The sequence below is a fragment of the Prinia subflava genome, chromosome 16 (assembly GCF_021018805.1).
Source record: "Prinia subflava isolate CZ2003 ecotype Zambia chromosome 16, Cam_Psub_1.2, whole genome shotgun sequence".
Lineage (NCBI taxonomy): Eukaryota > Metazoa > Chordata > Aves > Passeriformes > Cisticolidae > Prinia > Prinia subflava.
This window is the reverse complement of record NC_086262.1, coordinates 15,969,052-15,996,297: the sequence shown is the minus strand read 5'-3', so window position 1 is coordinate 15,996,297 and position 27,246 is coordinate 15,969,052. Positions and strand designations below refer to the sequence as shown.

The following is a 27,246-nucleotide window of genomic DNA, read 5'->3' as shown; positions in this document are numbered from 1 at the left end:
GGAAGTGCAAGTATCTGCATCTCTGGCCCTCACAAGGAATTTTTCTGGACACTTTATAGAAGTTTATTTTTCTTCTAGTGGAGATCATGGAAGCATTTTACTCCTGTGAAGGGCTGAGTTAGCACAGGTGGGTGGCTGCTCCCTTGTTTTCAGAATTAAATGTCATGGACTCTTTGGGGCAAAACCAGAAGAAATGGGGTGAAATGCAGAAACTCCTTTAAAGAACAGAAGACGTTCTTTACAAATACCAAGATAAGAAGGGGTGGGTCTATTTTTTTATTACATTTATTAGTGATTTCTCCAGTTGTGTCTGAAGCAGTCCAGGCCAGCCACCTGTCACTGTGAAAGGTGGTAGCTGAAGACAGTAGGAAAAATACCGAGCTGCAGGTGGAAGATGGGCGGATGAAGAGGGTAAGTGCGTGAGGGGGGTCACAGAGCAGCAGCACCGGGCTGTCGGGACGCGAGCCGGTCACGGCTGCAGGAGCAGCGACCGCGCCGCCGCCCCGCCGCGCTCTGCCCGCGGGCACCCACCTCCCCGCCTTAAATACCCCCCGCGCGCCGCGCCGCCGTCACGTGACAAATGCGGCCCCCCGCCATTGGCTGGCGCAGCCCCCTTCCCTCCGCCCCCCGCGCGCACCCGCCCCCTCGGGCCACGTGAGGGTCGAGTCACGCGATTTCCGGGAACCCGTCAGGAAGGGACATAAACAAACAAACCCGGGGCCGCATGGAGGGGCCGGGCCGGGCCGCGCGGGGCCGCGGCCCCCGCTGAGCGCCGTGAGTGAGGGGCTCCGGGCGCCGCGGGGCTCCGGGGGGCTGCGCGGGGCCGGGGGGGCCGGGGCTCGGGGGGCCCGCGGGGTCCGGCGGGAGGAGGCGGTGTCGCCGGGCAGGGGGCTGCAGGGAGGGAGGGAGAGCGGGACAGAGGTGTGTGCCCGGCTGCCGAGGGCAGCGGGACGGGGATGCTGCCAGCGGCCGCTCCGCTCCGCTCGCCCGCCGGGGGGGTGTGGCTGCCGGGGCCGCGGGAGAGCAGCGGAGCGCGGGGGGTGTCCGGTCCCGGAGCGGGGCTCTGGGGCCCGGGGCCGCGGTGGGGGCGATGAGAAGGGGCTGCAGGGACGGAGCGCGGGCTGAGCGGAGAGTTGTCGGCGTTGTTCCGTCCAGCCTCCGCCCGGCTGGAGCGGCCCGTGCCTTTACAAGGAAAGCGAGTCTCGCGGCGAGCGCCGGGGAGAGGAAAGCACCGTCCTGCCGGGGGAGCCCCGCCGCTCTGGGTGTGCGGGCGGAGGGGCTGCCCGGGAAGGGAGAGAAGGGTTCGGCAGGTCCTGCACTCCTCTGCCTTTCGGGCTCGTAATCGCCTCCTCCTTTTGCGACCTGTTTGAGTGCCCGGGACTGCCGGGGGTGCCCCGTGGGCGTGCGGGGTCTCTGTGCCCGGGCGTGTTGGTGCCCGACGGGCGGCTCCGCTCCGAAGGCTGCGGAGCAGAGGTGGCGGAAAGGGATCACCGCTCCGCGAGTGCGGGGCAGGGCAGGACGGGACTGTCCCCGCTCCGGCGCTGCGTTTATGTAATGCCAGAGCAGGGGTACGGCTCTTCGCTGCGAGCCGCGGCCCCGGGAAGGGGCTTCTCTCGGGCAGGCGGGTGCGCTCCGGCTGCCTGCAGCCCTGGCGGGGGTCTCCGGGCGGGGGCCGCCCGCCGCCGGGCACGGCTCCCTGGGCGGTGTGTCCGGCGCGGCGGGGCCGGGGGCGGCCGGGCGGGTGCCCGGAGCGGCGGGCGCGGCGCGGGGGTCGCGGGGCCGCGGCCGGGGCGGCGGGAGGGGGTTTGTTTACATGTCGCCTCACCCTAGCTTGAAAGGGCCGCTGGGCGGGTGAGCGGCGGGCGCGCTGGCCAATAGCAGCGCTCGCGGCGGAGCAGCCGGCCAATGAGCGGGCGCGGGGGGCGGGGCGGCGGCGGCCGGGGTAGGCTGCGCTGGGCGGCGGGGCGGCCATGTTGGCCGGAGGTGTGTTAGTGGGTCAGGGCCGGGCCGGGGGGCGCAGGGGGGACGCGGGCACCGCTCGGGGCCGTGCCCGCGGGGGCCGCCCGCCGTGCCCGTCCCTCCGCAGCGCTTCCCCTCGGAGGGCCTGTCCCATCCGAGCGGCGGGACCGGCCCGGGGCGGTGCCCGCGCCAGGGGGTCCCGCTCCCCGCGCTGAGGGGAGGACGGGGCGCGTTCCCGGCTCCTGCTCCCGGCCCCTCCGCGCAGCTCTGGGTTATAAAACATCCCCGAGCTGCCCGGGCCGCCTCAGGAGCCGCCCGCGGCTCTCGTGGTGTCCCCACACGGGTGTCCAACACCTCTCCGTGTCTGCTCTAAGCTCACGCGTGTTTCTAGCCGGGGACACCTCGCTGAAAGCCCCTCGTGTCAAACCCAATCTTTATTAATTACCTTTTTTCCCCAGGGTCCCCACCCTGGGCGTTATTCCCCACCCGCGGCATCGCTGCCGTGCCCTCCCCTCGTCCCTGCCAGCCCACGGCATTTCTCAGGGCATCGGCTGCTGGAGCGATCCGGTATCCGAGATAATTCCGCTCTCACACTCGGTATAAAACACACACGGGGTTTATTCAGGCTTCCCATGCAACAGGCTGAGCGGCTCGGAGCACTCAGCGCTGCCTCCTGAAATGTGCGATTCTCGCTTAAAGCGATCGTGATCTTTCTGCTGCTGCCACTCGAGGGGTAACTTGTTGAAATCATGCTCCGCGTAACAGGCAGAACAGAATCAGATTCTCCTGTTGTCTTTTAAACGCTTCTGAATGTTTTCAAGATGGTGTTTAAAAGGCCTCTAAGGTCGCTGCCGAGCATCCTTGTGGGGGAAGTTAATTATGATTATTATTAAATGTGTTTTCACAGCAAAAATTACAGAGAGGCAGATGCAGGTGCTGTAGAAATGTGGTCGATTTTATTGTCGGTTGTTTAAATGAGAAGTCAGAATATCTATGGAAAATAAATCCTAGAATCCCAGAATGGTTTATATTGTAAAAGACTCAAAGATTATTTAATTTCAACCCCCTGCCATGAGCAGGATCACCCTCCACTATCCCAGGTGGCTCCAAGCCCTGTCCCGCCTGGCTTTCAGTACTTCCAGGCATCCAGGGGAAGCCAAATCTTCTCTGGCTGTGATGGCTTTGCAAGGAACCTTTCCTGCTAAAATAATCGCGGAGAGATTCCTTTTTAATTGCATAGGTAACAGTAGCTCAGAGACCTCAAACATAAGCCAATAGTTCACCTGAGCTAAGAAGAAATTATTCTGTGTTTGATGGGAGTATTCCCTGCTAAGAGCAATCTGCAGCAGAGGCATCAGGCCCACAGCATCCTCCCCAGGTGGTTTTTAAATAGTGAGGGACGCAAACAACCTTGTGAAGGATAGAGATTGAAGTCAGCATTAGCAGGAATTAATTGGGAACAAACAGAAGCTTTTGTCCCACAAATAAACTGATAGCGTGGGAGAAATAAGGGAACCCACAGGTTTAGATTGCCATGGCCTGCATGTCCCTGCTCTGTGATTTGGGAAGTTTACCTGAATGTTTTAACATCAAACTTTGATAAGGAGATCTGGCACTGCATAAGAACATTTGAGAGTCGGCATTGGCATGAAAGTTAATCCAAAAGTTTGGTGAAAATTGTAAATTTAAGGTTTAAACCTTACTATCATATTTTCCCTGATTTTTCCTTTAATCTTTCTGGTTTTAAACTCTTAAGCCATGTTTTATTTACTTTTTAGACTATTTTCACTTATGCATTTTTGAAATTTGCTGCTGGCTTTGAAGTATTCCATACAGACGTACCATTTCTAACAAGAGTATAACAATTGTAATTTCACAGTATGAAGAATAGACCAGACTGTACCGTTCCCTTCATCATAAGACTTGTGTTGCTTTTTGTTTTTTCCTGGAAATGACAGAATTTATTTTTCTCTTAGTCTGAAAGGCTCTGTCAGAAAAAAAAAAAAAATACAGAAACAGCCATCCTGTCAGGATGTAGAATATTGCTGGAGATTGGAACCTGAATAGTTGTTTAGTTTTGCTTTTGTTTTTTGCTTTTGCTTTCACCCCACTCTGCTTCAGGGGAAATCTACAGCTTAAAAAAATTTTAAATGTTCGTTTTACTACTAATTCGCATGTGCAAGCAGCTCTCCTGACTCTGCAATGTTATTTTAACAAAGGTTTATGCTATTAATATTTTTAATTTATCCATTTTTAAAAATTAATTAAAGTCTGTTAATATAGTTCTAATAAGTTTAATATGCTACACATCCCACTCTTAGCACTAAAATAGGAATAAAATCTCAGTCTTTGTTCCAGAACACACAGAAAAGTGCTTCTAGTAGGAATATATTCGTCTGGGCATAGTTGTTACAAAATATGTCGCTGCAGAATGTTTGTTAGTTTAAAAAGCAATCACTTTGGTTTTTTCCTTCTGCCTCTTGTGTGATGGTCAATACCAGTGCAGGCTGGGGTATGAACACAGGCTGGGGATGCACAGATGGAGCAGCCCTGGGAGAAGGATCTGGGCGTGCTGGTGGCCAAGAGCTGGACCTGCCCTGGCCCCCAGGAGCCCCCCAAGCCCTGGGCTGATCCCCAGGGGCAGCAGGAAGGGGCTGGGATCCTGCCCCTGTGCTCAGGTGAGAGCCCCACCTGCAGAGCTGCCCCAGGGCCTGGAGCTGCTGCAGAGACCCAGAGGAGGCTCCAGGGGAGCAGAGGATGGAGCAGCTCTGCTGGGAGGGCTGGGATTGTTCACCTGGGGAGGAGAAGCTTTGGGGTGACACTGTTGTGTCTGAAGGGAACCTACAGGACCCATGGAGAGAGACAGGTTACAAGTGACAGGACAAGGGGAATGGGTTCACACTGCCAGAGCAGGGTTAGATGGGATATTAAGAACAAATCCTTCCTTGTGAGGGTGGGCAGGCCCTGGCACAGGTGCCCAGAGCAGCTGTGGCTGCCCCTGGATCCCTGGCGGTGCCCAAGGCCAGGCTGGACAGGGCCTGGAGTATCCTAAGATAGATGAAGGTGTCCCTGCCTGTGTCAGGGGAGTGGAACCAGATGATCTTTAGGCTCTCTTCCAGCCCAAACCATTGTGATTCCATCAGTTTCTGGGATCTGCCCGTTTGCTGACACAGCTGGAGCACCCCAGAGCTGGGAATTGGGTTGGCATGGGGGGTCCATGAGTTCCGGGCTCTTCTGGGGGCTCGCGGGCTCTGCTGCCTGCGGTCCTGTGTGTGTGATTGCTCCAGAGCTTCTCTTTAGAGGTATCACTTCCAGATCTTAAAGTTTGTCTGCTGTGGGCGAGTAGGATTGGAAAAATAACCCTGGAGGGGGAAGGGGAGGAACCGGAACAGAGAGTGAAGTAACAATTTCCCTCTCCTGAAGGGAAGAGGCTTAGAAGAAGTGAAACAGTCTGCGTATCTTTAGTTCTTTTAAGGGGCAATGCTCCATCGGCCTCAGGGTCTGGGTGTTTTAAGCAGGTGTTGTTTTCTCTCCAGGACAGAAAAAGCAAAGAGCATAATGCTTTAGATGCTTGTGCTGGCATTTTAATAGAAATCCTTCACCAACAATCCTTCATCAACAAGAGGGACTTGGCTGCTGTTGTGAGTCTGGAAATGAGACTGTGGTGGGTGGAAATACAGGAAGATGTTTTAAGAGAGTGTCTTTGCTCACTGCAGTGAAATAATAATAATAATAATAGTACTAATAGACTTAGTATGTTTGTGGCGGGGGAGAAAAGTAAAAGAATTTTAAGTCTGGCTCATCATTGAAGAATCATGTAAAAAGAAAAAAAAGGAACATTATTCAGAAACAAAAGTAAGAAACATACACGTTCATTGAGGTTGGAAAAGTCCTCCAAAGCCATTGAGTCCAGCCTGTGAGTGATTCCCACCTTCTCAACCAGACCTGAGGCCCGAATGCCGTGTCCAGATGTTCCCTGGACACCTCCAGGGGTGGATCCGGCCCGGGCACTCTGCACGTTCTCAGCTTGAAAATGCCCTGAGCAGAGAGTGTTCTGTAACAGAAAACAAGTTGCCACAAACTAGGGAAGGAAAAAATGTTTTTAAGAGATGTGCAGGAGAACTTCTTGCATGTCTAACTCCAGTATTTCATAAAATGTCCAGATACAGCAAACAGTGCATGGTACATAATGGTTCTTTCCAAGCACATGGTGTAGTTTTTGTGCTTTCTCTGAAATTCAGAGTTGGCCATGAATGTTTCAGCCTGAGCTTTTAGGTTTAGTACTGGCAGGCTCTTGTGAGCTATTTTTTTATACCTGCATCAAAATTGTGACTTTGACAAGCTGTGCTGTGTGATGCAGTCACCATCATGAAAGTGTAATTGTTCCTGTAATGCACTTACAGCAGGCATTTAGCTGCTGGGATAATAAGCACTGTGCAGCCAACAAAACAGCACAGCCACGCTCCGTGTGCCTTTCCAGTGGTACAAAATACACAGCTGAACTGGGCCAGAAATAGCAACTTTCGTTACAGCCACGGTACAAATGATTCACGTAGGTGACCGAGAAAGACTTCCAGAGGTGCTAAGCTAAAAGCTGGATTTTTGGGTTTTGTCTTCTAGGGGCTTTTTTGGAGGTTCTTGTTGTGGCAGGAGGGTGTTTTAGTGGCCCAAGAGGCAGCACATGCACAGGAGCTGCACTGTGTGTCCTAAATGCTGCATATTTGGAGTTTAGCTCCTGCTGTGGGCTGGGTTAGACCAATAATCCCAGGTAATGCATCTGCTGCTCCCCTGTGTGAGATTCAGTCTTCTGGGCATCTTGGAACAACTGTTCCTCTTCAGAAAGTAAATACTAAATACAGGGGACCATTTTTAATTGGGATTTGTCATTAGATTAATTAGGTGTTAACTCCACAGAACAGGCTTTGGTTCCTTGTTGATGCCTGATGGGATTTTAACCAATGTACATGTGCATGCCCCCAGTAGCCCAAATTCTGAAATGTTAGACGTAGCTGTTCCCGAGATCACAGAACACATGGAAGGCTTTGGGCTGGACAGGACCTTAAAGATTATTTCATTTTAACCCCCTGCCATGGGCAGGGACACTTTCCACTATCCCGGGTTGCTCCAAGCCCCTTCCAACCCACCCTGGAATACTCCCAGGGATGGGGCAGCCACAGCTTCTCTGGGCACCCTGTGCCAGGGCCTCCCCACCCTCCCAGGGAGGAATTCCTGCCCACTATCCCATCTAACCCCACCCTCTGTCAGTTTGAAGCCATTCCCCTTGTCCTGTCCCTCCATCCCATGGAAAGAATCCCTCTCCATGTGTGTTGTAGCTCCTCTCCGGTGTCCTGCCCTTCCTCAGGCCCCAGGGAAGGAGGGAGGCTCCTCGCAGGAGCAGAGCTGGGCACTGATGTGACTCCAGACCTGCAAACACAGAACCAGCTCCGGGCCTGGCTCTTTAATCACCTTAATCTGATTTCCCTGCAGGCTGTTGCCAGAGGAGCCGGCACCCTGCCCGCTGCTCCGGGCTCTGTATTCCACCTGTGTCTCTGCATTTGGGAAGGGCTGATGGAAGGCATTAATGGAAATTGTCCTGAAGTAGAAATTCCTGCTATATTTATCTTCAGTAATTCTTAGTGCTGCTGTACTTGAGCTCTGCCACAGCTCTTTTAGTTCATTCAGAGCTGCATTCATTATAGATAACACAACAGCTGGACTATTCTTTTCTAACTCAGTCTTGGGCTGAAAGTGCCAGTAATGATAAATTCTGTAAAAATGGGACTTAACTGCAGTCTACAAATTACTTTCTTTCACAGCAAGTTCTGATTTTACACCTGTGCTTCCATACGTGTCATTGACTTGTGCCATACATCTTTATTTACCAGTTCATGGAGAAACACTGGTGGTTAAGTACAAACAGCAGGAGGCTTTTAGTGATGACCTTGATCTTTCTGGGAAATTTGGAAAGCAGTTGGAAGTAGGGCTGCTGTGTTGGGAGCATGAAGGATATCTGGATTGTGCAGCTCCCTGAGGCAATGTTTTCCTTTTCATGTCCTTGCTGTGTTTTCCCTCTCCACAGAGCTACTAAGAAAAATCCTACATCGTGGAATAGTTCACTAGATCCTACTGAGACTCAAGTCACATTGAAATATTAATATTTTAAAACATCAAGAATGAAATGTAAAGAGAATTACAGGAATGATTTGGTTAGCTGATACACTGCTTTGACCTGAGAGGACATGGCATTCTTAAATGCACTGGTATTCTTAAATAGTGCAAGAATTTTATCACTCCAGTCTTGGAGATGGTAAAAATATTTTGAGCCTTTAATGTTTGCCTTGAGGATTTGGAAGTGATCCAAAAGCTGGCACCTAGAACTGTTGGTTGGCTGTTACTGAAATCAGTGTCAGTAGAGATGAAGTTTCATCCCTCTTTCCTGGCTGTGTGGAACAGCTTGAGGCCCATGTTCTGACAGAAAACACAACAAAGAATAACCAGTGAAGAAGCAGCAAATGTTTCCTTTCTTTCCCCTCTGTATCATGGAGAACTCCGGCAATCCTTTGTGAATGGAGTTTGGCGGAGATGTTAAAGTATTAATCTGATGTACTGGTGAAAAAGGCACCAGTCTGCACGACAAGAAGGTGTTCAGGTATTCAGGATCATAACCTTGCCTCTCTCTTTGTGTCTGAGAACATCCCGTGTTTGTTTTATAGAACAAACCTCTCCCAGCCCAGGTGAGGCTGAGAAGTGACTCAGTCATCCCCACCTGGGAAGGACCAGTCCTGCTGTGCTGTGGCCTTTGCTGGGTGAAGGGAGATGGGGCTTGCTGAGGCACAAATTTCACTTTAAATGTTGCTTTTAAACAAGTGAAGGGTTCCCTGGAGATTTTGGAGCAGAAAGGAGCTTTTCTCACAAGGAACTGGCTGGTTCACCACGGGTACCTGTGAGGAATGGCAGGGGCAGCGAGGTTCAGCTGAGAACTCCTGTGTAACTGGGCCTGTCACTGTTGTTCTTTGTATTCCAGCTGCTCTTTGCAAAGCAGGCTGTTTTGATAAGTAAAGACTTCTTTGCATAGCGTGTGTTTTTACCACAGTCTGATGGTCCATATGCTAAAGAGGACAAACTAGCTGAGATACCATCTGAAAGTGGGAATAATCACGGGGATGCTGTCATGTGCTGCTGGGGGAGGGTTCCGAGCTGTGGGAGAACACTTAGAGTTTACTATTTGTTTTTGAAAAGAGGAGAATAAACACAGATTGCACCAAAGTCTGACTTAGGAGCAATGCTGAGTGAGGGTTTTCCTTACACTGCTCAAAATGCTGGGTTAAGCTCAGAAGAGTCAGTAGACAAACATCTGAACTAGAGCAGGTCTGTAGAAACTCCTAAACTGATAAAACTGCCAGTGATAAATTGATCCAATTTCAACATATGCCTTACTTGAATTAATAGAGAAGATATTTTATTAGACAGCTGTGAATTTGGCAGTTTTTAATTTGTTCTCCTGGGGAAATCTGTCTCTTCCACTCTGCTGGTGGATGGTTTCTGTGATCCTCTACCACTAGATGTTGCTATGTGAGTGATTGATGTAATCTTATCTGATGCTGGATGGATTCATCCCTGAAGAGAAGGAGGAGATATCACTGAAACAGCATTTCTGCCTGTTCTGGAATTTGTATTTTGAGACTTTTGCCTGAGACATTTTTAGGGTTTATTTGCTCTGTTACATTAGTCATAAAGGTTGTCTCTCTCTTGGATACCCAGCAGTGTGCTGATAATTGTTCCAAATTTGGGAGGGTTTTCTCTTCAGGTGTGTCTGGTCTCAGCAGAGAGGAAAACAGGCAACAAAATGTAGCTTGGCCAAAAGATGTTTTTGCAGCAACTCCGTTCTGTAGCATCTGTGGTATTTCATTCAGTGAAAGATGGCAGAGGAAGAAAATTTCTCTATGTTCCAGCATGAGGAAGAATCAGTTTTCAGGGGAAATTCTTGCCTTTGGCTGTTTTTTAAGCTTTCACCTTGTTGGTGAAGGATTACTCACCTCCTTGGGGGTTTGCTGTGTTTATTCTGCACAGAAGCCGACAAATAGAAAAGCTCCATCAGGGTGAACTGAAGTTATCCTAAGGAAAAATTTCATTGCATGGATAGTGTAAACTCCCTGAGACTGAAGTAAAGCTGGAAAGGAATCTACAAGTGAATAAAACAAGAAGTTTGGAATTGGATTTGGGGAATCTGGGCTTGGAAATGCCTCAGGTAAGTCTGCTAGGATTTTATTTGCTTCTGTAAATAATTTTGCCTCTGTTTAGGAACACATTTGACCAGCACTAGGAGGGAAGACATGTAAGAAATTAAAGGATGTATATTTTGTAGGGTCCCTGTAGTGTCTGTGGTGGAAGCTGTGGTGCTGCTCTTGGTCCTGTGTTTGTTCAAGCTTCAGTTGTCTCTTGGTGAGGGAGGATGCCTGGAGAGCAGAACAGCCTTTTATTACTGCAGTGATTCACACTGAGCACACTGAATGACTTTCAGCAGCACAGTGTTTCTCCCTTCCCAGCCCTCAGGGTGAGAGTGTCTAGAAGAGAAATTGAGGTCTGGAATTAAATGCAGCAGAAGGCCTTGCTGCCCATTCTCTGCTTGCCCAGTCATCCTGCTTAATGCTTTTTTTGCCAAATTTCACTTCATTCTTGAGAGAGAGGTAACAATCTTGATTAGTTGTCATAAATTTTGCTTTCCTTACAATTTCATGTGGAAGTTTTATGAGTTCTAATGGCTCTAAACACAGTCAACACTGCTTTAGTACAAAATGATTTGTGTTAGAGGGACTCCCAGATCTTGCCAGGACTGGCCCTCATCCTCTACAAATGCCAGCATATCCCAAAACTTGGCAAACGTAAGACTTTCAAACCAACGGGGAAGAATGAAGGAGCAGCGAATGCTCTTGCAGCTCTGTGGTGGATAGAAATTGTCCTTTGATTGCTCCTGCATGTTGTCAGCTGCTCTTGAAGTATTCTCTTTCTCTGGGGAATGATGTGCTTGTCTGTGATGGTAAAAACCTTTGGAGACTAGGAGGAAATGATCATCCTCTTTCTGTTGGTTGAGGATGAAAATGTGCCTTTTTATGTCGTGTTTGAAATGTCTGTCCACTGTGTTGTAGCCCAGTGTGAGTGGAATGGACCCTCCTTTTGGGGATGCCTTTCGGAGCCACCTCTTTTCAGAGCAGACTCTGATGAGCACGGATCTCCTGGCGAGCAGCTCGGATCCAGACTTCATGTATGAACTGGTAGGTCACCTGTGTGTGCCCAGAATTTCATCCCTTGGCTGACACCAGTTCCTGTAGGAGTAAAGGGGTGTTGGTTCAGGAATGCTGGGAAATTATTCATTATTGCTGGCCGCTGATTAGGGAAGAGCTGGACTGCTCGTCCAGCAAATGTGGTGCTTCCTCAGCAGGCACTTCTTCAAACTGGCCATTGGGACAGGCTCACATCCACCTTCCACTGTCCCAGGCTGCTCCAAGCCCTGTCCAGCCTGGCCTTGGACACTTCCAGGGATCCAGGGGCAGCCACAGCCTCACAGGGAAGGATTTCCCCCTGCTATGTTCTATTTAACCCAGCTGTGAATGCAGGGGAAGGAAAATAAAAGTTGACTCACAAGCTACGTATATGAGCATTTCCTTTTTCATTTTCTCTCTGCATCAAAGGAGAAAGGTCACTCATGGCCATTAATTGGTGCTAGAATGAGGTCTTCCAGGAACTGGTAAACTCAAGCATATTCTGTTAAGCAGACAGCAAAGGTTGATGTAAATTGTAGAGATGTGATGTTTTCCATATTTTAAATACATGGATATTGGTACTGGTTTAGTTGCTGATGAGCACATGGATTTGCAGTAGCAGGAAAATACAGAGTTGTAGGAAGAGCAGTGTCCTCAGAAAGATCTGTTGCTGAAGCACAGGAGCTGAGCTTCATTCTGACCTTCAAAAGAAGCTTTTGGTTGAAAGTTGAGGTCTCCTCCTATGTCACCACTCTCTCATACTTCACTGGGATTGAGCTCTCCTTACCAGATGAAGTAGAGGAAATAGATTACGGACACTTTTTTGGTGTAAACTTTTAACTTATCTTATTGTGCACAGGACAGAGAAATGGACTATCAACAGAGCTCCAGGGACAACTTGCTTTTGATGGAGGACTGCAAAGACCTTGAGAACCTGGAGTCTTTTACTGATATCCTGGACAAAGAAGCTGCTTTCACCTCCAAGTGGGAGCAGTGGGATACCTACTGTGAAGACCTAACTAAGTACACTAAATTAACCAGCTGTGACATCTGGGGAACAAAAGAGGTGGATTACCTGGGCCTCGATGACCTTTCGAGCCCGTACCAGGACGAAGAGGTGATAAGCAAAACGCCCACACTGGCTCAGCTGAACAGTGAGGACTCCCAGCCTGTCTCAGATTCACTCTATTACCCTGATCTGCTCTTTAGTGTAAAACAAAACCCTTTAAATCCTTTGTTACCTGGCAAAAAAATGGCGAGCAGAGCAGCGGCGCCGGTCTGCTCCTCCAAGAACGTGCAGGCCGAGGCGGCGCTGTCGGACTGTGCCCAGAAGGCCAGCAAGCCTGGCAGCCACCAGCCTGCTTCCAGCACACAGATCATGGCCAAGACCACCGTGTTCAGCACTGAGAAGGTGAACATTCACGTGGAATGTAAGGACTACGTTAAAAAGGCAAAAGTAAAGATCAACCCCTTGCCGCAGAGCAGGCCCGTGCTGAGCCAGGCGCACGCTGACGCGGCCAAGGAGAACACGTGCTACTGTGGGGCTGTGGCAAAGAGGCAAGAGAGGAAAGGACTGGAGTCCCCCCATGGTCACGGCACAACTCCTGGTTTGCCTTTTAAAGAGACTCAAGAGCTGCTGCTCAGCCCTCCCCAGGAGAGCCCGGGGCTGGCCGTGGGGGAGAGCAGCCTCTCCGCCAGCACCTCTGTGCCGGACTCCTCGCAGAAGAAAGAAGAGCACAATTATTCTCTTTTTGTAACAGACACTCTGGGTGAGCAGTCAGCCAAAGCAGACCCCGAGGAGGAGGAGGAGGAGGAGGATGATATTGAAGATGAGGACCATGACGAAGGGTTTGGCAGTGAGCACGAGCTGTCTGAGAACGATGATGAGGAGGAAGATTACGAGGACGATAAGGACGATGACATCAGTGATACCTTCTCAGAACCAGGTACCAGCATTGCAGGGCTTTGGTAACGTGGAGGTTGATGGATTTGTCCTCTGAATGGGAAGGAAAGCTTTGGAACTCCTGGTAGTTGCAGATGAGCAGCACTGATCTTAAGTTGTGAGCTCTCCTCCCACATTTTCTAAGTGCTTTGCAAAATGCAGTGAATTCAAAGTATACAAGGTCTCTGTTGGCCTGTGTGGTGAAAAACTACACAAACTGTGGTTGTGCAACAAAAATAGTAAAAGAGAATACAGGAAGCCCAGCTGTAGCCTGAGGTTAGAGCAGCTGCCTTCAAGTGTAGCCTTTTTTTTTGTAGGTCTCTGGTAGTGCAGAGCTTTCTAACACTTCTTGTAGCTGTGAATTTATCCAGAGTTGCATCTGTCAGGATGAAATCACATCCTGAATGAAATTATTTCATAATTACTTAAGTCCTACCTTCAGGTACAGCTTTTCCACAGAATTCAAAGAACGACTGAAATTAATAGAATCATTTCTGGGTGGTTTTCAGCAGTGGGGCTTCGGAGGATACTCAGTTCCTCTCTCCTGGCTGGAGAAATGGAGTTCTAACAGCACAAATAAGAACTAACCTTCACCTAGAAGGTAACAAAACAGGAACATTGTATAAAAATAAAATCTGCAGGAAAGCGACAGGATTGTAACCAAGTATTAATTACATTTCAGAAAATATTACAATATTCACATCTTCTAAATGCCCTGCAGTAGAGTATAAGAATTAAAGTATTCAGACATTTGGCAATATGTAACTTGGAGGGGATAAAGCAGCTGAAATTTTTCCTTGTTGAGAACAGCAGCCTCCCTAAAGCTTGTCAGTGTTTGTCATAATGAACTCTCAGATGAAATTATTTTCTAATTAGATTTCCTGCGTTGGCATTAAACTCGTTAGGCATTCTGCCCTTTATGCTACTTTCACATGCACACAGCACATTTCTATTAACATTTTTGAAGCCTCTTCCTCCCTTCTGGAGTGAAATCCCTTTTCTTTCTGGGGCCCTGAGCAGCTGTTCCAGCTCTGCAGCCCATGGGGGATGTGTTGCACTGGGAGCCTGGGATCCATGAAAAATGTTGTGTTAAATGCTGTGGGTGGAATTCATTAACTTAACTAACTATTTTACTGACCAACAACCCACATTCTGCAGCAGTAGCTGAGGATCTGGGCTTATCTAAGCTTGCCAAACCCTTCCATGAATGAAGCCTAAACCCACTCAAATGTGGTGATATTAAAATTTTGATCATATATTTTGTCTCTTTTAGAAAATAACATCTCCAGATATTCTAATTACATCGCTCTTGTACTTTGTGTTGCTATTTTACCTCTAAAGGTAAATACTATGGGTAAAATATCTAAAAATAGGCACAGCACAGGAAAATTAAACCTTCCACAGCTCTGAAGGCAAAATCAGTTGGTATTTTGAGTGAGGATGTAATTTACTGAAAGAACAAAAATCTCCTAGTTATTTCTGGCCCTCTAATGGTTTTTAATACATAATTTGCTTTTGGTTATTCTTCATATATGCTTTTAGAGTGAATGAAATGCTTTCTTCAAGTGTTATCTGAGGAAATATTTAGATATAGTGAAGGAGAAACAGCTAAAAATGTGACTGGCTCTCCGGCAAGTTTGGACAACAGTGCTTTTATTATCACCATGACACAGATTTAGCAATTTTGGTCCCCTGCAAAGGCAGTTGATTATGGGAATTACCAGCCCAGGCCTTTTCTAGCATTTAAACGTGGTAGGTTTCCTATTACTGAGTATATTTTCCAGAAATGGGAAATGCAGCAATTTATTCAGTTGTCAGCAGCACTGGAGAAGAAATGAGTGAGAAAGTGCTCTCAGAGACAGAGAGATTGTTTTAAGGAGCTGCATTAGATCAGTCTGAGCAGCTGGACCATCAGCTGGGGGAAAAGCTGGGAATGATTTGCCAGAAGCCTCTGTGGTGAGGTGGTGAGGAGGAGGAGGAGTTCTCTGGCTTTGTTTCAGGGGCTATTTTTGGGTTTCACCTGGTGAGATGCAGAAGTCACGTGCACACTGTTCTCTGTTCTGCTTCATTTAACCCTGGTGAATTTAAACTGGAAACCACAGGGAGGGATGTGAAGAAAGACTTCTAGGAGGGCTTTGTGAAGGGCTTCAGAGTTGCACACAAGAAGCCTTTCAGATTTCTGAGAAGCCTGCCCTGCTGTGTGATCTTTGCTGAGAGGAGGGATAAATGCAGTGCAGAGCAGCTGAACAAGTTTGTGTGTTAGGTTAGGACACTGCACTGGAGTCTTTTATGTAACTTTAGAATGGTCCAGGGCAGTGCTGGGCTGGCAAGGCAGGATGTATTAAGTCAATGTAATTGAAGTTGCTAACTTAATTACAGTTTGAATAAGCAAACAGGAAGTCCTGATTTTAACCTTGTTGTACATTTGTACGCTTCAGCTCTTAACAGAGATTTGTTTTCATTGGTTGGATTAATTCTGTTTTATCATGAAGATGGGCTCAGTATATATATTACTGTATAATGAATTACATAGCTTTTTTTTAGGTGGAAAGTCAGTGGGCTTTTTGAGTGTATTTTGATACATATGTCAAACAGCATTTGAGTAAAATGGAGCTACAGTTACAAATATTTATGGTATTTGAAACTGTATTTAATGTAAATTGTCAATAATTTTGGCTATACAACACAAATGTTTTATAAAGCATGTTTCACTGTTTGGTTTGCCCTTAAAATCCTGCCCTTCCAATAAACCAGAGGATCCAAGTAAATGAGTAAATTGATGAAATGATGAGAAGCAGAACTTCAGGATGGATTTCATCCTTCTGCATACCTGACTTCTATTCGTGCTTTGGGTTATGACATCAGAGTCAGACCAAAGCAAGAAAGTTTGTTTTTCCTCTTTCAACTGGTTGTTCAAGTGCAAACAGACTAATTGAATGGACTGCTTTAAAAGGAAGAAAGTGTTCTTTGTGCTGGTGGAAGATGAAGTAGAGCTGAAGCATATGGGGTCAAGGCTTGCTAAGCCTGCAGTCCATGCAGGGATGGCTTTTCCTTTAGCTCCATCAGAATATGTGAGGTTTAGGAATGCTCCTTTTTTAAGTAAATGTAAACTATTATTTAGCATTTTAGCATAAAAGGTCATGCAGTGGTTTGAGATTTTTTTTAACCTTACTATAGCTTATCTTTATTTTCTAAAGCATATCTGGGGTTTGAAAATCTATGGTTTGTGTTTACATAGTCATGGTAAAATATTTCTGTGATGTGGACGGTGGCATTACAATTTCCATGTCCTTCATGAGCAGTTCATGATATCAAGTGCATCATAATTCACCTCTAAAATATTGTACAGCTTTACTGGGGACCATTTCTTCTCATGCCACTGAGGAGGAGGAAGAGGTTGAACAGTGGGTCCAGATCCTTCAGTTTAGGTGGTCCTTTGGTCTCTGTCCTGGTAACAGAGCCCTTTTCTCCAGCCTGGGAGGGATCAGGGCTTGGATTTCTTCCCTGCAGGTCTTTGGACTCAAGGAGCAGCAGGAGTTGGACTCGGTCCTGTGGACCTCTTCCAACTCAGAGTGTTCTGTAATTGAATAATCTTTTCTTTATTGTCTTTTGCTAATTGGTCTTTGTTATCTGCTTCTCTTTCCATGCTTTTTGTCAAATGTGGAGGTGAGTTAGGACTGTGTTCCTGCCAATTCATGGAGAAAATTGTCAGGACAGAAGAACGTGGTCCAACATCTGCTGTCTGTACCTGGCACTGCTGGGATTGTAGGGGGCTACAGCTTAGGGGGTCAGAGAACACAAAGGGACTTTAAATGCATAAAGAATTCTGTTTTTTTCAACTAATGAAGCCCCATCAGGGGCTCAGTGACTATCCTGGATTTAAGCCAGGAGCAGTTGATGCTGGAAACCAAATCCGTTAGATAACGCAAAACAGATCTGTGGTTTTGCTCTTGAATCCTCAGTCCGCTGCTAAAGGCCTACAAACAATTCTGTCACCAGCATATAAACAACCCCTTGCATCCTTTTAGGGTATGAGAACGATTCTGTGGAGGATTTGAAAGAAATGACTGCAATATCCTCTCGGAAGAGAGGCAAGCGGAGATACTTCTGGGAGTACAGCGAGCAGCTGACGCCGTCCCAGCAGGAGAGGATGCTGAGGCCGTCCGAGTGGAACAGGGACACCCTGCCCAGCAACATGTACCAGAAAAACGGGCTCCACCATGGTAAGAAACCCTCACCCTGCTCACAAATCACTGCCTTCTCCTTGGGACACCTTCAGCAGCCAGATCCCCTCCTTGCCAGTGCTGAGAAGTTGTGTTTTGCCTATGGAAAGTCAAGCACTGTAAGTGTTCCTCAGTTACCAGAGCTCTGCAGCGCCCAGGGGAGACACAGTGGAGACTTTCAGTGTGGTTTCTTCCAGAGGAGTAGGGATGAATTGAGACTTGTGGCTTCCAAGGGCTCTCAGTGGAAACCCCGAGAGTTCAAAGCGTTCTCAGTGTGATACTGTAAATATTGGATGGGTGGCTTGACTGCTGTTTGACTGCTCGGGCTGCTCCTGTCAGTGCTGCCTGTGTTAGCAGGAGGCTGGCAGGGCTCTGGGCTGCCAGCTCCAGGGGCACTGTATGAACTGAGGACAAGCACTGAGGCACAACTGTCTCTCTCTGCTCCTTCCTCCTTGTTTTCCCCCTGTCAATGCAGCACAGTGAAGCAGTTGCTCCTCTGGGAATAAACTGTTTCCTTAAGATGCCCTCTTAGAAACTTAAACCAGTTGCTCTAATAACTGTGATTTATTCCCAGTGAGCAATTACTGTGCCACAAACATGATTAACATCACCCCAAACAAGCCACTTTTAGAGGTATTTTTGTTTTCTTGTCACAGAACCTCTTTTAGGCTGCTCTATTTGGTTTTGGCTTTGAAGGAGCAAATTAAACCAACTTCCCTGGTTGTAAGGTTAATGTTCTCTTAGAGTTGAAAATTACTGCTTTTAAAAAGGCAGTTGGCCTTCTCTTAAATCAAAAGATTTTTTTGTTGTTGGTCTTACCTGCAGATTTATTCAGGGAAGAAAGCATTTTTTTTCTTTAAATCTCCTTAGTTTGTAAAAGCTTTATCCTGTAGGGAAATATCAGTACTTAAACTCCCAGGCACTGCTCTTTCTCATGATGGACCTCTGAAAACCTAATCTAGTGGAAGGTGGCACTCCCCCATGGCAAGGGGGACAAAAAGATGGCTTTAAGGTCCCTTCCAACCCAAGCCATTCTGTGATTCCATTATTTTATATTTATCATCCAACACCAAATAACCAAATATGCTCTGAGGACTCAAACCCACCAGACACTCTACGTTTAAGTCAAGTGCAAAACCAGGCCTTGAAGAGCTTCAAAGACATATAATAAAAGGGGTTAACTGGCCTTTATGTGGATCATTTCATCTCAGCATCCCTGAAGGTTGTTTCAGCACCAGGCCTCAGCATTCTCTCTTAGTACAGAACTTTAGCAATAAGATTATTTAGGAATTTAATCCACTGGAGTGTGCAGGAGGATATTTTGGCTGAATAGGAGTTAACAAGTTTACAGCTGGAGCAAAACAACAGGGTTTGAACTTGTGACATACATTTTTCAGCAGAGTTGTGTGTATGCCCTCTGTCACATCCAATGGCCTGGCCAGCAGTATTTGCTCTTATCTGATCTGGATAGAATATGAATTGTACAAAGCTCTTTGTCTGGAAATGCTCTTTCTATTGTGAGAGGCCACAGGGATCACCTGATTCCGGCCCATTCTCCTGCAATGAACAAAGGAACTTAAACTGCACCCAAAAATGCCTATCTTAGACTATTTTCTCACAGGATTGTGTACGTATTGTGTCACTTCCCTACCCATTTTTCTGCATATTTAAAACAGGAAAATATGCAGCAAAGAAGTCACGGAGGACTGATGTAGAGGACCTGACTCCCAACCCCAGAAAGCTGCTGCAGATCGGTAACGAGCTGAGGAAGCTGAATAAGGTGATCAGTGACCTGACACCGGTCAGTGAACTCCCCTTAACTGCCAGGCCCAGGTCAAGGAAAGAAAAGAACAAGTTGGCTTCCAGGTATGCACTCAGTAAAGCTGCAGGGATGAGAGAATTTGGATTGCTGCAAGGGAATGATAAAGAGCTAACTAATTTTTGCCTAAAGAAATTCGGCTTCACGTGGTAGCTCCTGCAATGGGAGTTGCAATTTATCAAATGGGAATTATAAATTTATCAAATGGGAATTACCAGTTTATCAAAAAGCAGGACAGTTGGCACCTTGGGAGCTGTGGTTTGCCTGTTTCCTAGATAAGGATGTGTTTGCACTGGGATTGGCTTCCTCAGCTGTGGGGCAGGCAGCTGGGACAGTGGCAAATTCCACAGGAGTCAAACAAGAGCAAATGCAGGTGGCAGAGTGTTTCCAATGGAGGTGAGGGTGGAGGAGTTTGTGCATCACAGCTCTGGGAGGGTTGATTGATGAGTTTGTGTGGCTCTTACTACTCTGGAATTTCTGGTAGTGTTCTAATTCTTCCCCTCTTCTTGCTATAGGGCTTGTAGACTAAAAAAGAAAGCCCAGTATGAAGCCAACAAAGTAAAACTCTGGGGTCTCAACACGGAATATGGTAAATACAACTCTTCACATCTTAATTTTTCTTTTGTTTGGGCAAGTCAGTGTTTTGCATCATCATGTAACCTTTTCTCACAGAGAAAAGAGTTGGTACAAACCCAGCAATTCTGTTGGTACAAAACCAGCCCATTGAATAAGTGAATGTAAATTGGGTTACCTGCAATGTTGAGCTACTTTGCATAATTTACATTTAAATTATGTAAATGTATGCGTGTGCTGTAAATACTATTGAAAATATTGGTAATATTTGATGTAAACTATTACCTTTAATTTTACAGTAAGTGTTATTTGACACAGATAGCTGTGTGTAGATAACTGTGAATCCCTTTTAGGGGAATGTGATGTAAAGCTAATCCTCTTTTTTTCTTTGCAGATAATTTACTCTTTGTCATCAACTCCATTAAACAAGAAATAGTTAATCGGGTGCAGGTACCTAAAGATGACAGAGGAATCAACATGGAACAAAAGTTGAACATACTCATTAAAGACACTCTTGGTAAGGAGTGAACTTTGTGTATTTACCTGGATATGAAGATACTGAATCATAAATTCCCTGAGGTGGAAGGAACCCCAAAGCTAATCCCATTCCACCAGAGACACCTTCCACTGTCCCAGGGTGCTCCCAGCCCTGTCCAGCCTGGCCTTGGGCACTGCCAGGGATGCAGGGGCAGCCACAGCTGCTCTGGGCACCCTGTGCCAGGGCCTGCCCACCCTCCCAGGGAAGGATTCCTGCCCAATATCCAATCTAAACCTGCCCTCCGGCAGTGGGAAGCCATTCCCTGTGTCCTGTCCCTCCAGCCCTTGTAAGAAGTCTCTCTCCACCTTGTTGTCTTGCTCAGGCCCTGGAAGGGCACACTGAGCTCACCCCAAAGCTTCTCCTCTGCAGGTGAACAACCCCAGCTCTCCCAGCAGAGCTGCTCCATCCCTCTGATCTCACTGCATTCCATTGCAAACCCTTTCTGAAACAGAGGAAAGAACGAACCCTTTCCTGATCCCAGCTGTCCCAACCAGTGTCCCCTGGCTTGTGTCACCTCTAGGAGCGTGCCATGAGCAGTGACCTGAGAGCAGCTCCTCTTCCCTCCCTTTCAGGACTCCCTGTAGCTGGCCAGACGTCGGAGTTCGTGAACCAGGTCCTGGAGAAGACGGCAGAGGGAGACCCCACGGGCGGCCTGGTGGGGCTGCGCATCCCCATGGCCAAGGTGTAGGGCAGGGCTGGAGCTGCTCCCGGCTCAGGCTGTGCCCCTGCTGTCCCTGCTGCTCCTGTAAATGCCATCCTGCTCTGCATGTCAGCTTAGCCTTCTGCAAACACTCACCTGTAGTTCCGCTGCTTTCAGTAACAGCGTAGGAAAACAAATCGCAGAGCGGTAGAAAATGCTGCAGAGCATTTTTGGACCATAAACCAGATAGTTTCAAAGCTGCTTTCAAAGCTCAAGAGCAGAAATGAAAGTTCTCTTTCAAATGATCTAGGACCAGAATATATCACTTTTGTTTTAGAAGCAAAAACGTGGGTTTGCTAGTGAAAATTTTTAGCGTTTGCAAGACATTGTGACAGGTTTATGGTCCAAGTGAAGTAAGAGGAAGCATTTTTTTGGCAAAGCTGTCAATGTAGAGAGGTTTTTGTTCTTTTATTTTATTTTTAAATAATTGTACCTTCTTTTCTTGTTCTTAAAAAAAAAACCAGTAAGCTTTCTTTGCAACCATTAACTTGTACATAGCACACACAGCATTAGAGCTAGTGTGCCATATGAAACTTTAATTTTCTGAGCTTAATAGAGTATTTAAATGTCTGTGCAAGCAAGAGAAAAAAAAAGTATATTCTTTGTGCCTTGTATTTTGTGGGGAGAGCTATCAGTATAAGCTGGTAAAGTTTTGTATGAAGAAAACCCTGAGGGGCAAAACGGAGCTGTATAGATGGTAAGATTTTAGGTTTTAATGTATTTGTTCCAGCTCTTAAAATTTTTTGAATGTATATAGGAATATGTTGAAAATGTAGATATATGCCACAGAGTCTATGTATTGTATAAAAGATGGCTCTAGAAAACTCAATTTCGGTACTTTGGCCGGAAGAAAACAAATACTTGCACATTAATGCGATTGTTTATTTTTGTACCAAAGACAAATGCAACTGATATGGCGAACTGCCAGTCTAAGTAAAGTTTTGCACAGCTTATATGATACTGTACTGAATGTAAAAACAAAAGAAAAAAAGAAAAAAAATTAAAGGTCAGGGTTAGGGATCTTACTGAACTGTGAATTTTTTTGTTTGGGTCCAATTATCTACAGAAGGAGCATTCATACATAACAATATTATTTTGCTGTTCTTGTAGTTCGCTTCCATGGTAGATAAGTTGGTGGCCGTCTTGGAGTCTTTAAATCTTTTTTCTCTGCACTTACTGTAGGAGATTTTAATATATTTGGATTTTAGTAAGCTATTGGTAAAATAGTTTTCGACTTTGAGAATTTAAAAAAAAAAGTATTTAGCTTGTTGTAGTATACTTCCACCAAACAACCAAAATAAAATTATTTTTATTGTAACGTGTATATATGTAAAGAGGAAAAAAAAAGAGCTACAAATATCTAATTCCTTAGTTGCCACTTTTCCAGTTGATGTATTATTATGCATGTGATGTTTCCAAGGATCAACACAGGCTTCAAACAAAACAAAAAAAAATTTATAGACTTTTATATTTTTGTACAGGTATTTCAAAACTAGCTTCTTCAGACTTATATGTGACTTATTCTTGTTAATTCAGTAGTTTCTATGATTGAGGAATATTAACACAAAGTTCTTATTTGCTCTTCTGCTAATAAGAGTTGGCTTTGTAGTCAGTGTTAACGTACAGATTAAAAGCTTTAGCCTTTGATGAGAAAGTCCTTTATCTCAAGGCAAGATCATTCTCTGGTTTCATGGACCCCCCTCCTTTTCCTCCCTGTTCTTTCTCTCCCTATTTAAAGATGACAAAACACTGTTTACTGAAAATAGAAATACCAAATATTTTCAAATGTAGCTGCTGAAAAAAAAAAAATGCAAAAGTCCATGAAGGCTTTCTCCCCACTCCCTTTGGGGAATTTCTCCACTTCGTTTCTAGTTTGTCTAAGTTTGTTTGTACTGTGATTCCTTTTTGTTTAGAGATTATTTTTATATCCAAGCTTGTACTATAAGAGAAAAAAGCCTGGATGGGTAACAGTGCAGGAGGAGTGGCCGGTGAAGGTGGTGGCTCTGCCACACTCACAGCTTCCTTTGTACCTAAACATTTTGGAAGACTCAAAAGGGAGGAGGAGGCCAAAATACCACTACTGAGCTGTACAGAAAGTCTTTCCTACGAGAGACTGAACAAATACCCAGGGCAATTTAGGCAAAACTTTGTAAATCCACTTAAGGCTTGCAAAATCTGAGTGGAATGTGGGTGTTTTCCTTTGAGGCGTTTGTGGTGTTGTTGTTGTGGTGAGGTGAGGTTTGGCTGCTGCTTTCCACGGTGGCTCTGGTGTATTGTTCTTGTTCTTGTGGAGCTGCCCAGGCCCCGAAAAGCCCGACAGAGAATGTGTCCTGTGAGGTGCAGGCTGTGCCTGAGCAGGGCTGGCACACAGAGCTCGTCCCTGTGCTCCATCCCAACCCTGCAGGCCAGGCAGCGTCTCTGAGCGTTGAGAGAGCAGTTTGAAATCAGGTAAAAACTTCTGTGACAAATTCAACTGACAAGGTATTGAAAAGCTCCCCCCTTTTTGACTGCCCGGGAATCCTGGGCAGCACACAACTTTATAGCTCTTTATTTTTGTCTGAAAACCAGACTATGATTTTGGTCTCGCATTTCAAGGTAGACTTTGAATCTTTAGTGAGTTCCATACCCTCGCATTTCAGTGTTTCCTATGTATTATTTTAAGTTAAAGCTTTGAAATAGTTGAGCTTTTTAATGTTGACACTTTATTTTGTAACTATTTATATGTATGTATATCTTAGAAAAGCACTTTGTTTAAAAAAAAAAAAAGAGGAAAAAGAAAAAAAAAAAGAAACTGCGTTTTATATGATTCCTGCCACTTGCTGCTAACTCTGGGCTGGTCAGAATGCTGCAGCGATACTTGAGATAAATAAAACCTGGCAGTAAAATGTAGAGTAAAGATAAGACCTTTTGCTGGTTTAACTTTATCATAAAGGTGACATAGGCAAGCTGTGCAGCTTTACATTTTAACCAGGGGACTCTGTGGCATTTAAACCGTCTAGAAATGGTTGTACTTTAATGCCAGTAACAATCTGCTTCCTCTAGTGTCATTAAAATATATACATTTAGTGTATACTTATCACAAACAAAAATCTTATAAGGGTATAAAAACCAACAAATGTACATGTTCTGTTTTTTGGCAATTGTGGCATGCGTTTTGGGGTGATCTTTAGAGAAGACCATTTTCTAAAGATTTTCAGTGTTCATACATAGTATGTGGATCTTAACAAAGTCCTGGGTTTTTTCGTTTGTTTTTGAGTGTAGGCATTGTGAATATTCACTTTTAATCCTATATCCAAAAACAATGATCTATTTTTTGATTTAATACAACCAGAAGCTCTTCCTTTTTCTGATACACTGGATTCTCTAGGATTTGTTTCCATATTAAAAGCATGCTGTCATAACTGCTCTTGTCGAGATCTCGTCAGTCTGAACGTAGGTGCCACACTTGGAATCGATGGGCTGCTTGTTCTGCTGTACCATGTATGACCCTCGTCCTTCCCCTCCCTTCATGACAGATGATGATGTGGCTTTATATTGTGCCTTACTTGTACATCTAGAACTAAATGTTTTTCATTCCCTCTGAACTCAAAGTCAAAGCTTCTGAGGTGGAATCAGAGCGTGCTGGAGCGAGTGCGGATAGGGCTGATTTCGGTTTCTCTCAGTAGTCCTTTTGTATTTCTGTGGAAAGTTTTTGAATGGCCTTGCAAAACGTGGGGGTGCTCCTGAAGGGTGTTTTTAACCCAAAACCCCTTTTGCTAACGCTTCCTTTTATGGTTTATTGAACACATTTACTGATACTTGGTGAGTACTTTTTGTTTTTTGGGATGAGAGAGACTTACTACTAAAGCTATGTTTACGTGTGGATGGGCTGGATTTTCTTATCATACCAGTTGAAATCATTGTGATTTAATAAAGTTGCATTGCTGTAAAGCTGATCAGTCAGGCTCAGCTGTGTTCAGTTCCTAATTTATAAATTGACTTTTTTCCATACTAAGAGGGCCAGGGAAAAGTTGGAGTTTCTTTAAAAAGCAAACAAACAAACAAAAAACCAACCTAAAATGGATGAAGGGTCTTTTGACTAACCTAAAAGCAAACAGACACTTTGGAAATATAGAGGTGTCAGTTTAAAATTTATTTTTAAAAAACACACACCCCCAGTATTTATCTAATATTTGCCTTCATTAATGAAACAGCTTATTCATAACTATAATGACTGGATGTGCTTTTCCATAAATCATTTAAACATAGCTTTTTTTTTTTTTTTTAACTTAAAGCTCTAAGAGGTTTTATCAGGAGAATTTCCAAGGGTTATATCCAAGCTGCCTCCAGCAGAAATAGCAAATGCAGTTGTGTTCCTCAAACGTGCTTGTTCGTCTTCCTGAAATTCTGCTGAGGCACAGCCCAGTTCTGGACCAGGAATGTCGGGATTGTATTTGGCCTTGAGACCCGAGTTTCACGAGTGCATCTGAGCATGATTTGATTTTCTTTTGAAGTTGAAGGCTTCAGTTGGAATCGCCTAGTGGAGTGTGCTGCTAGATGTGGTCTTGGCTTGTTGACACAGCCTTGCACACAGCTGAGGTTTATTTTGTTTACCCCAGGGATCGTGTGAAGTACATTTCAAACAGTTGCTGCCTCAGTGACTGATCCTTCTTGTAACTGTGTTAAGGGCATTAGTCTGTTGAGAAAACACCACTCTTGAATATCTCCCAATGTAAATGGGGATTCTTCAATGTCATTAATCAAAGATGGCACTTTCAGGCTGTATCTTCTTTGCAGCAAACAAAAATCTCTGTATTTCTACAACTTGCATTTCACAATATGCCATGTTTTCCCTCCAGTGCTTCTAGAAGGTGTCTTTGCACTCTGAATATAATCCTCAGCCTCTTGGACATCCATGAACTTCCACAGGAGCAAATACTGACTGCGTTTATTGTCTTTCTAAAGAGCTGGGGAGCTAAAAGTGGAACCAGAGCTCTTTGACGCCACGCTTGCATTTTTTGTTTTCCCCGTAAAAAGAAATAAAACTCCAAACTCTGCAGATAACATCGTTGTTCAGAGTTTTTCTGGAGTTTAAACTATTTTATAGTTGGGTATCTTTTTAAGTCAAATTTGGGTGACTTAGCTAGCTCCTGTAAGGAAAACTTCTGGATTGGATTTGGTGTTGGAAAAAGCACATCCTACCCTATCAAAATCTTCTGGTTAGGAAACAGAACCTAGTAAGAAAACTTAATTTTAATCTCTGTTATAATGATGGATATTCATATATTCTGATTGGAGTCATCTATCTTCGTGCAATATTATATATCCAAGGAAAACCGATTGCTCAGTATTTGTGGTTGGGTGAACTCTTAAGGCTGATGGTACATGCAGATGCAAAAAAAAAAAAATTAAAAAAAAAAAAAAAGGCATTTTAAACAAAACGTGGCATCCTGTTCTGCCTATGCTTGGGGTCATGATTGTAATGCTGTCCTTGATATTCTATAATCAACTTCCAACTGGAGCTCAGAAAAACTTACTGAAAGTCTTGTCTCTGTTAGAAAATAAATTTACCTTGTTCAAAGCATGATCTGTTAAGAGTTGCAATGTTAAATGTTGGTTAATAGTTGTGCAGCTTTATTTTTTTGAAAAGAGGCACAATTAAACTATTGACTTTGTTTACTCTGTCACCCTTGATCCCTAGCACTTCTATTCAGATACAAATTCATCAATGTATGCAACATCCTTTGTAATTTAAAATAAAAATTGTGGAGGAAATATTGTCTCGAATCATTGTGTGTGTGGAATGATAGTGAATGACATCTGCTGCCTTGAACTGAGTCCCCGCTCTCCTGGTATTCCCAGGAACTTTCCTTTGGAAGGGATGACAGCTAGGTAAGGAAATATCTGGGGTTTTTTTCCTTCCTCCTTCTCAGAGCTGCCTTGCACTGCTGGGTGGGTGTGGGACCATCTGGAGAGCCTGGATTAATTCCTGGAGAGCCGCTGCCTGCAGGTCCTGTGGAAATGCTCTGCAGCCCCAAAGGGTCTGAGGGCAGCAGCGAAAGGACACAGCACCGGGGGAGTGTGTGGGGAAAGCAAAGTGCATTGCCCCGCTTCTCATTTTGGGGGTACAGAAGCAACCTTGTGTTCCCCCACCCTGCCCGTAACCAGTGTCAGCCTGGCCCGTCCAGAATTCCAAGGATGGAATTCAAAGTTTGCAAGATGCAGAGTTTGCATCCAGGAGCAAATTCAAGTT

At 45.5% G+C, this 27,246-nt stretch overlaps 1 protein-coding gene across 1 annotated transcript; it reads left to right on the top strand.

Annotated features, from left to right (window-relative positions):
• The first annotated feature begins 634 nt into the window (after window positions 1-634).
• On the top strand, window positions 635-26,780 carry CREBRF (CREB3 regulatory factor). Its single transcript, XM_063413718.1, has 9 exons — window positions 635-774; window positions 10,030-10,207; window positions 11,106-11,231; window positions 12,079-13,165; window positions 17,190-17,384; window positions 19,061-19,250; window positions 19,719-19,792; window positions 20,171-20,293; window positions 20,887-26,780. The coding sequence occupies exons 2-9, from the start codon at window positions 10,199-10,201 to the stop codon at window positions 21,000-21,002; spliced, it is 1,920 nt and encodes a 639-aa protein (XP_063269788.1). The 5' UTR covers window positions 635-774; window positions 10,030-10,198; the 3' UTR covers window positions 21,003-26,780.
• Window positions 26,781-27,246: the final 466 nt, after the last annotated feature.

Excerpts from the sequence above, each read along its gene's own strand:
- CREBRF (XM_063413718.1), top strand. Across the intron at positions 11,232-12,078 it reads CAGACTTCATGTATGAACTG|GACAGAGAAATGGACTATCA; the intron begins GTAGGTCACCTG and ends TATTGTGCACAG. Across the intron at positions 20,294-20,886 it reads ACTCATTAAAGACACTCTTG|GACTCCCTGTAGCTGGCCAG; the intron begins GTAAGGAGTGAA and ends CCTCCCTTTCAG.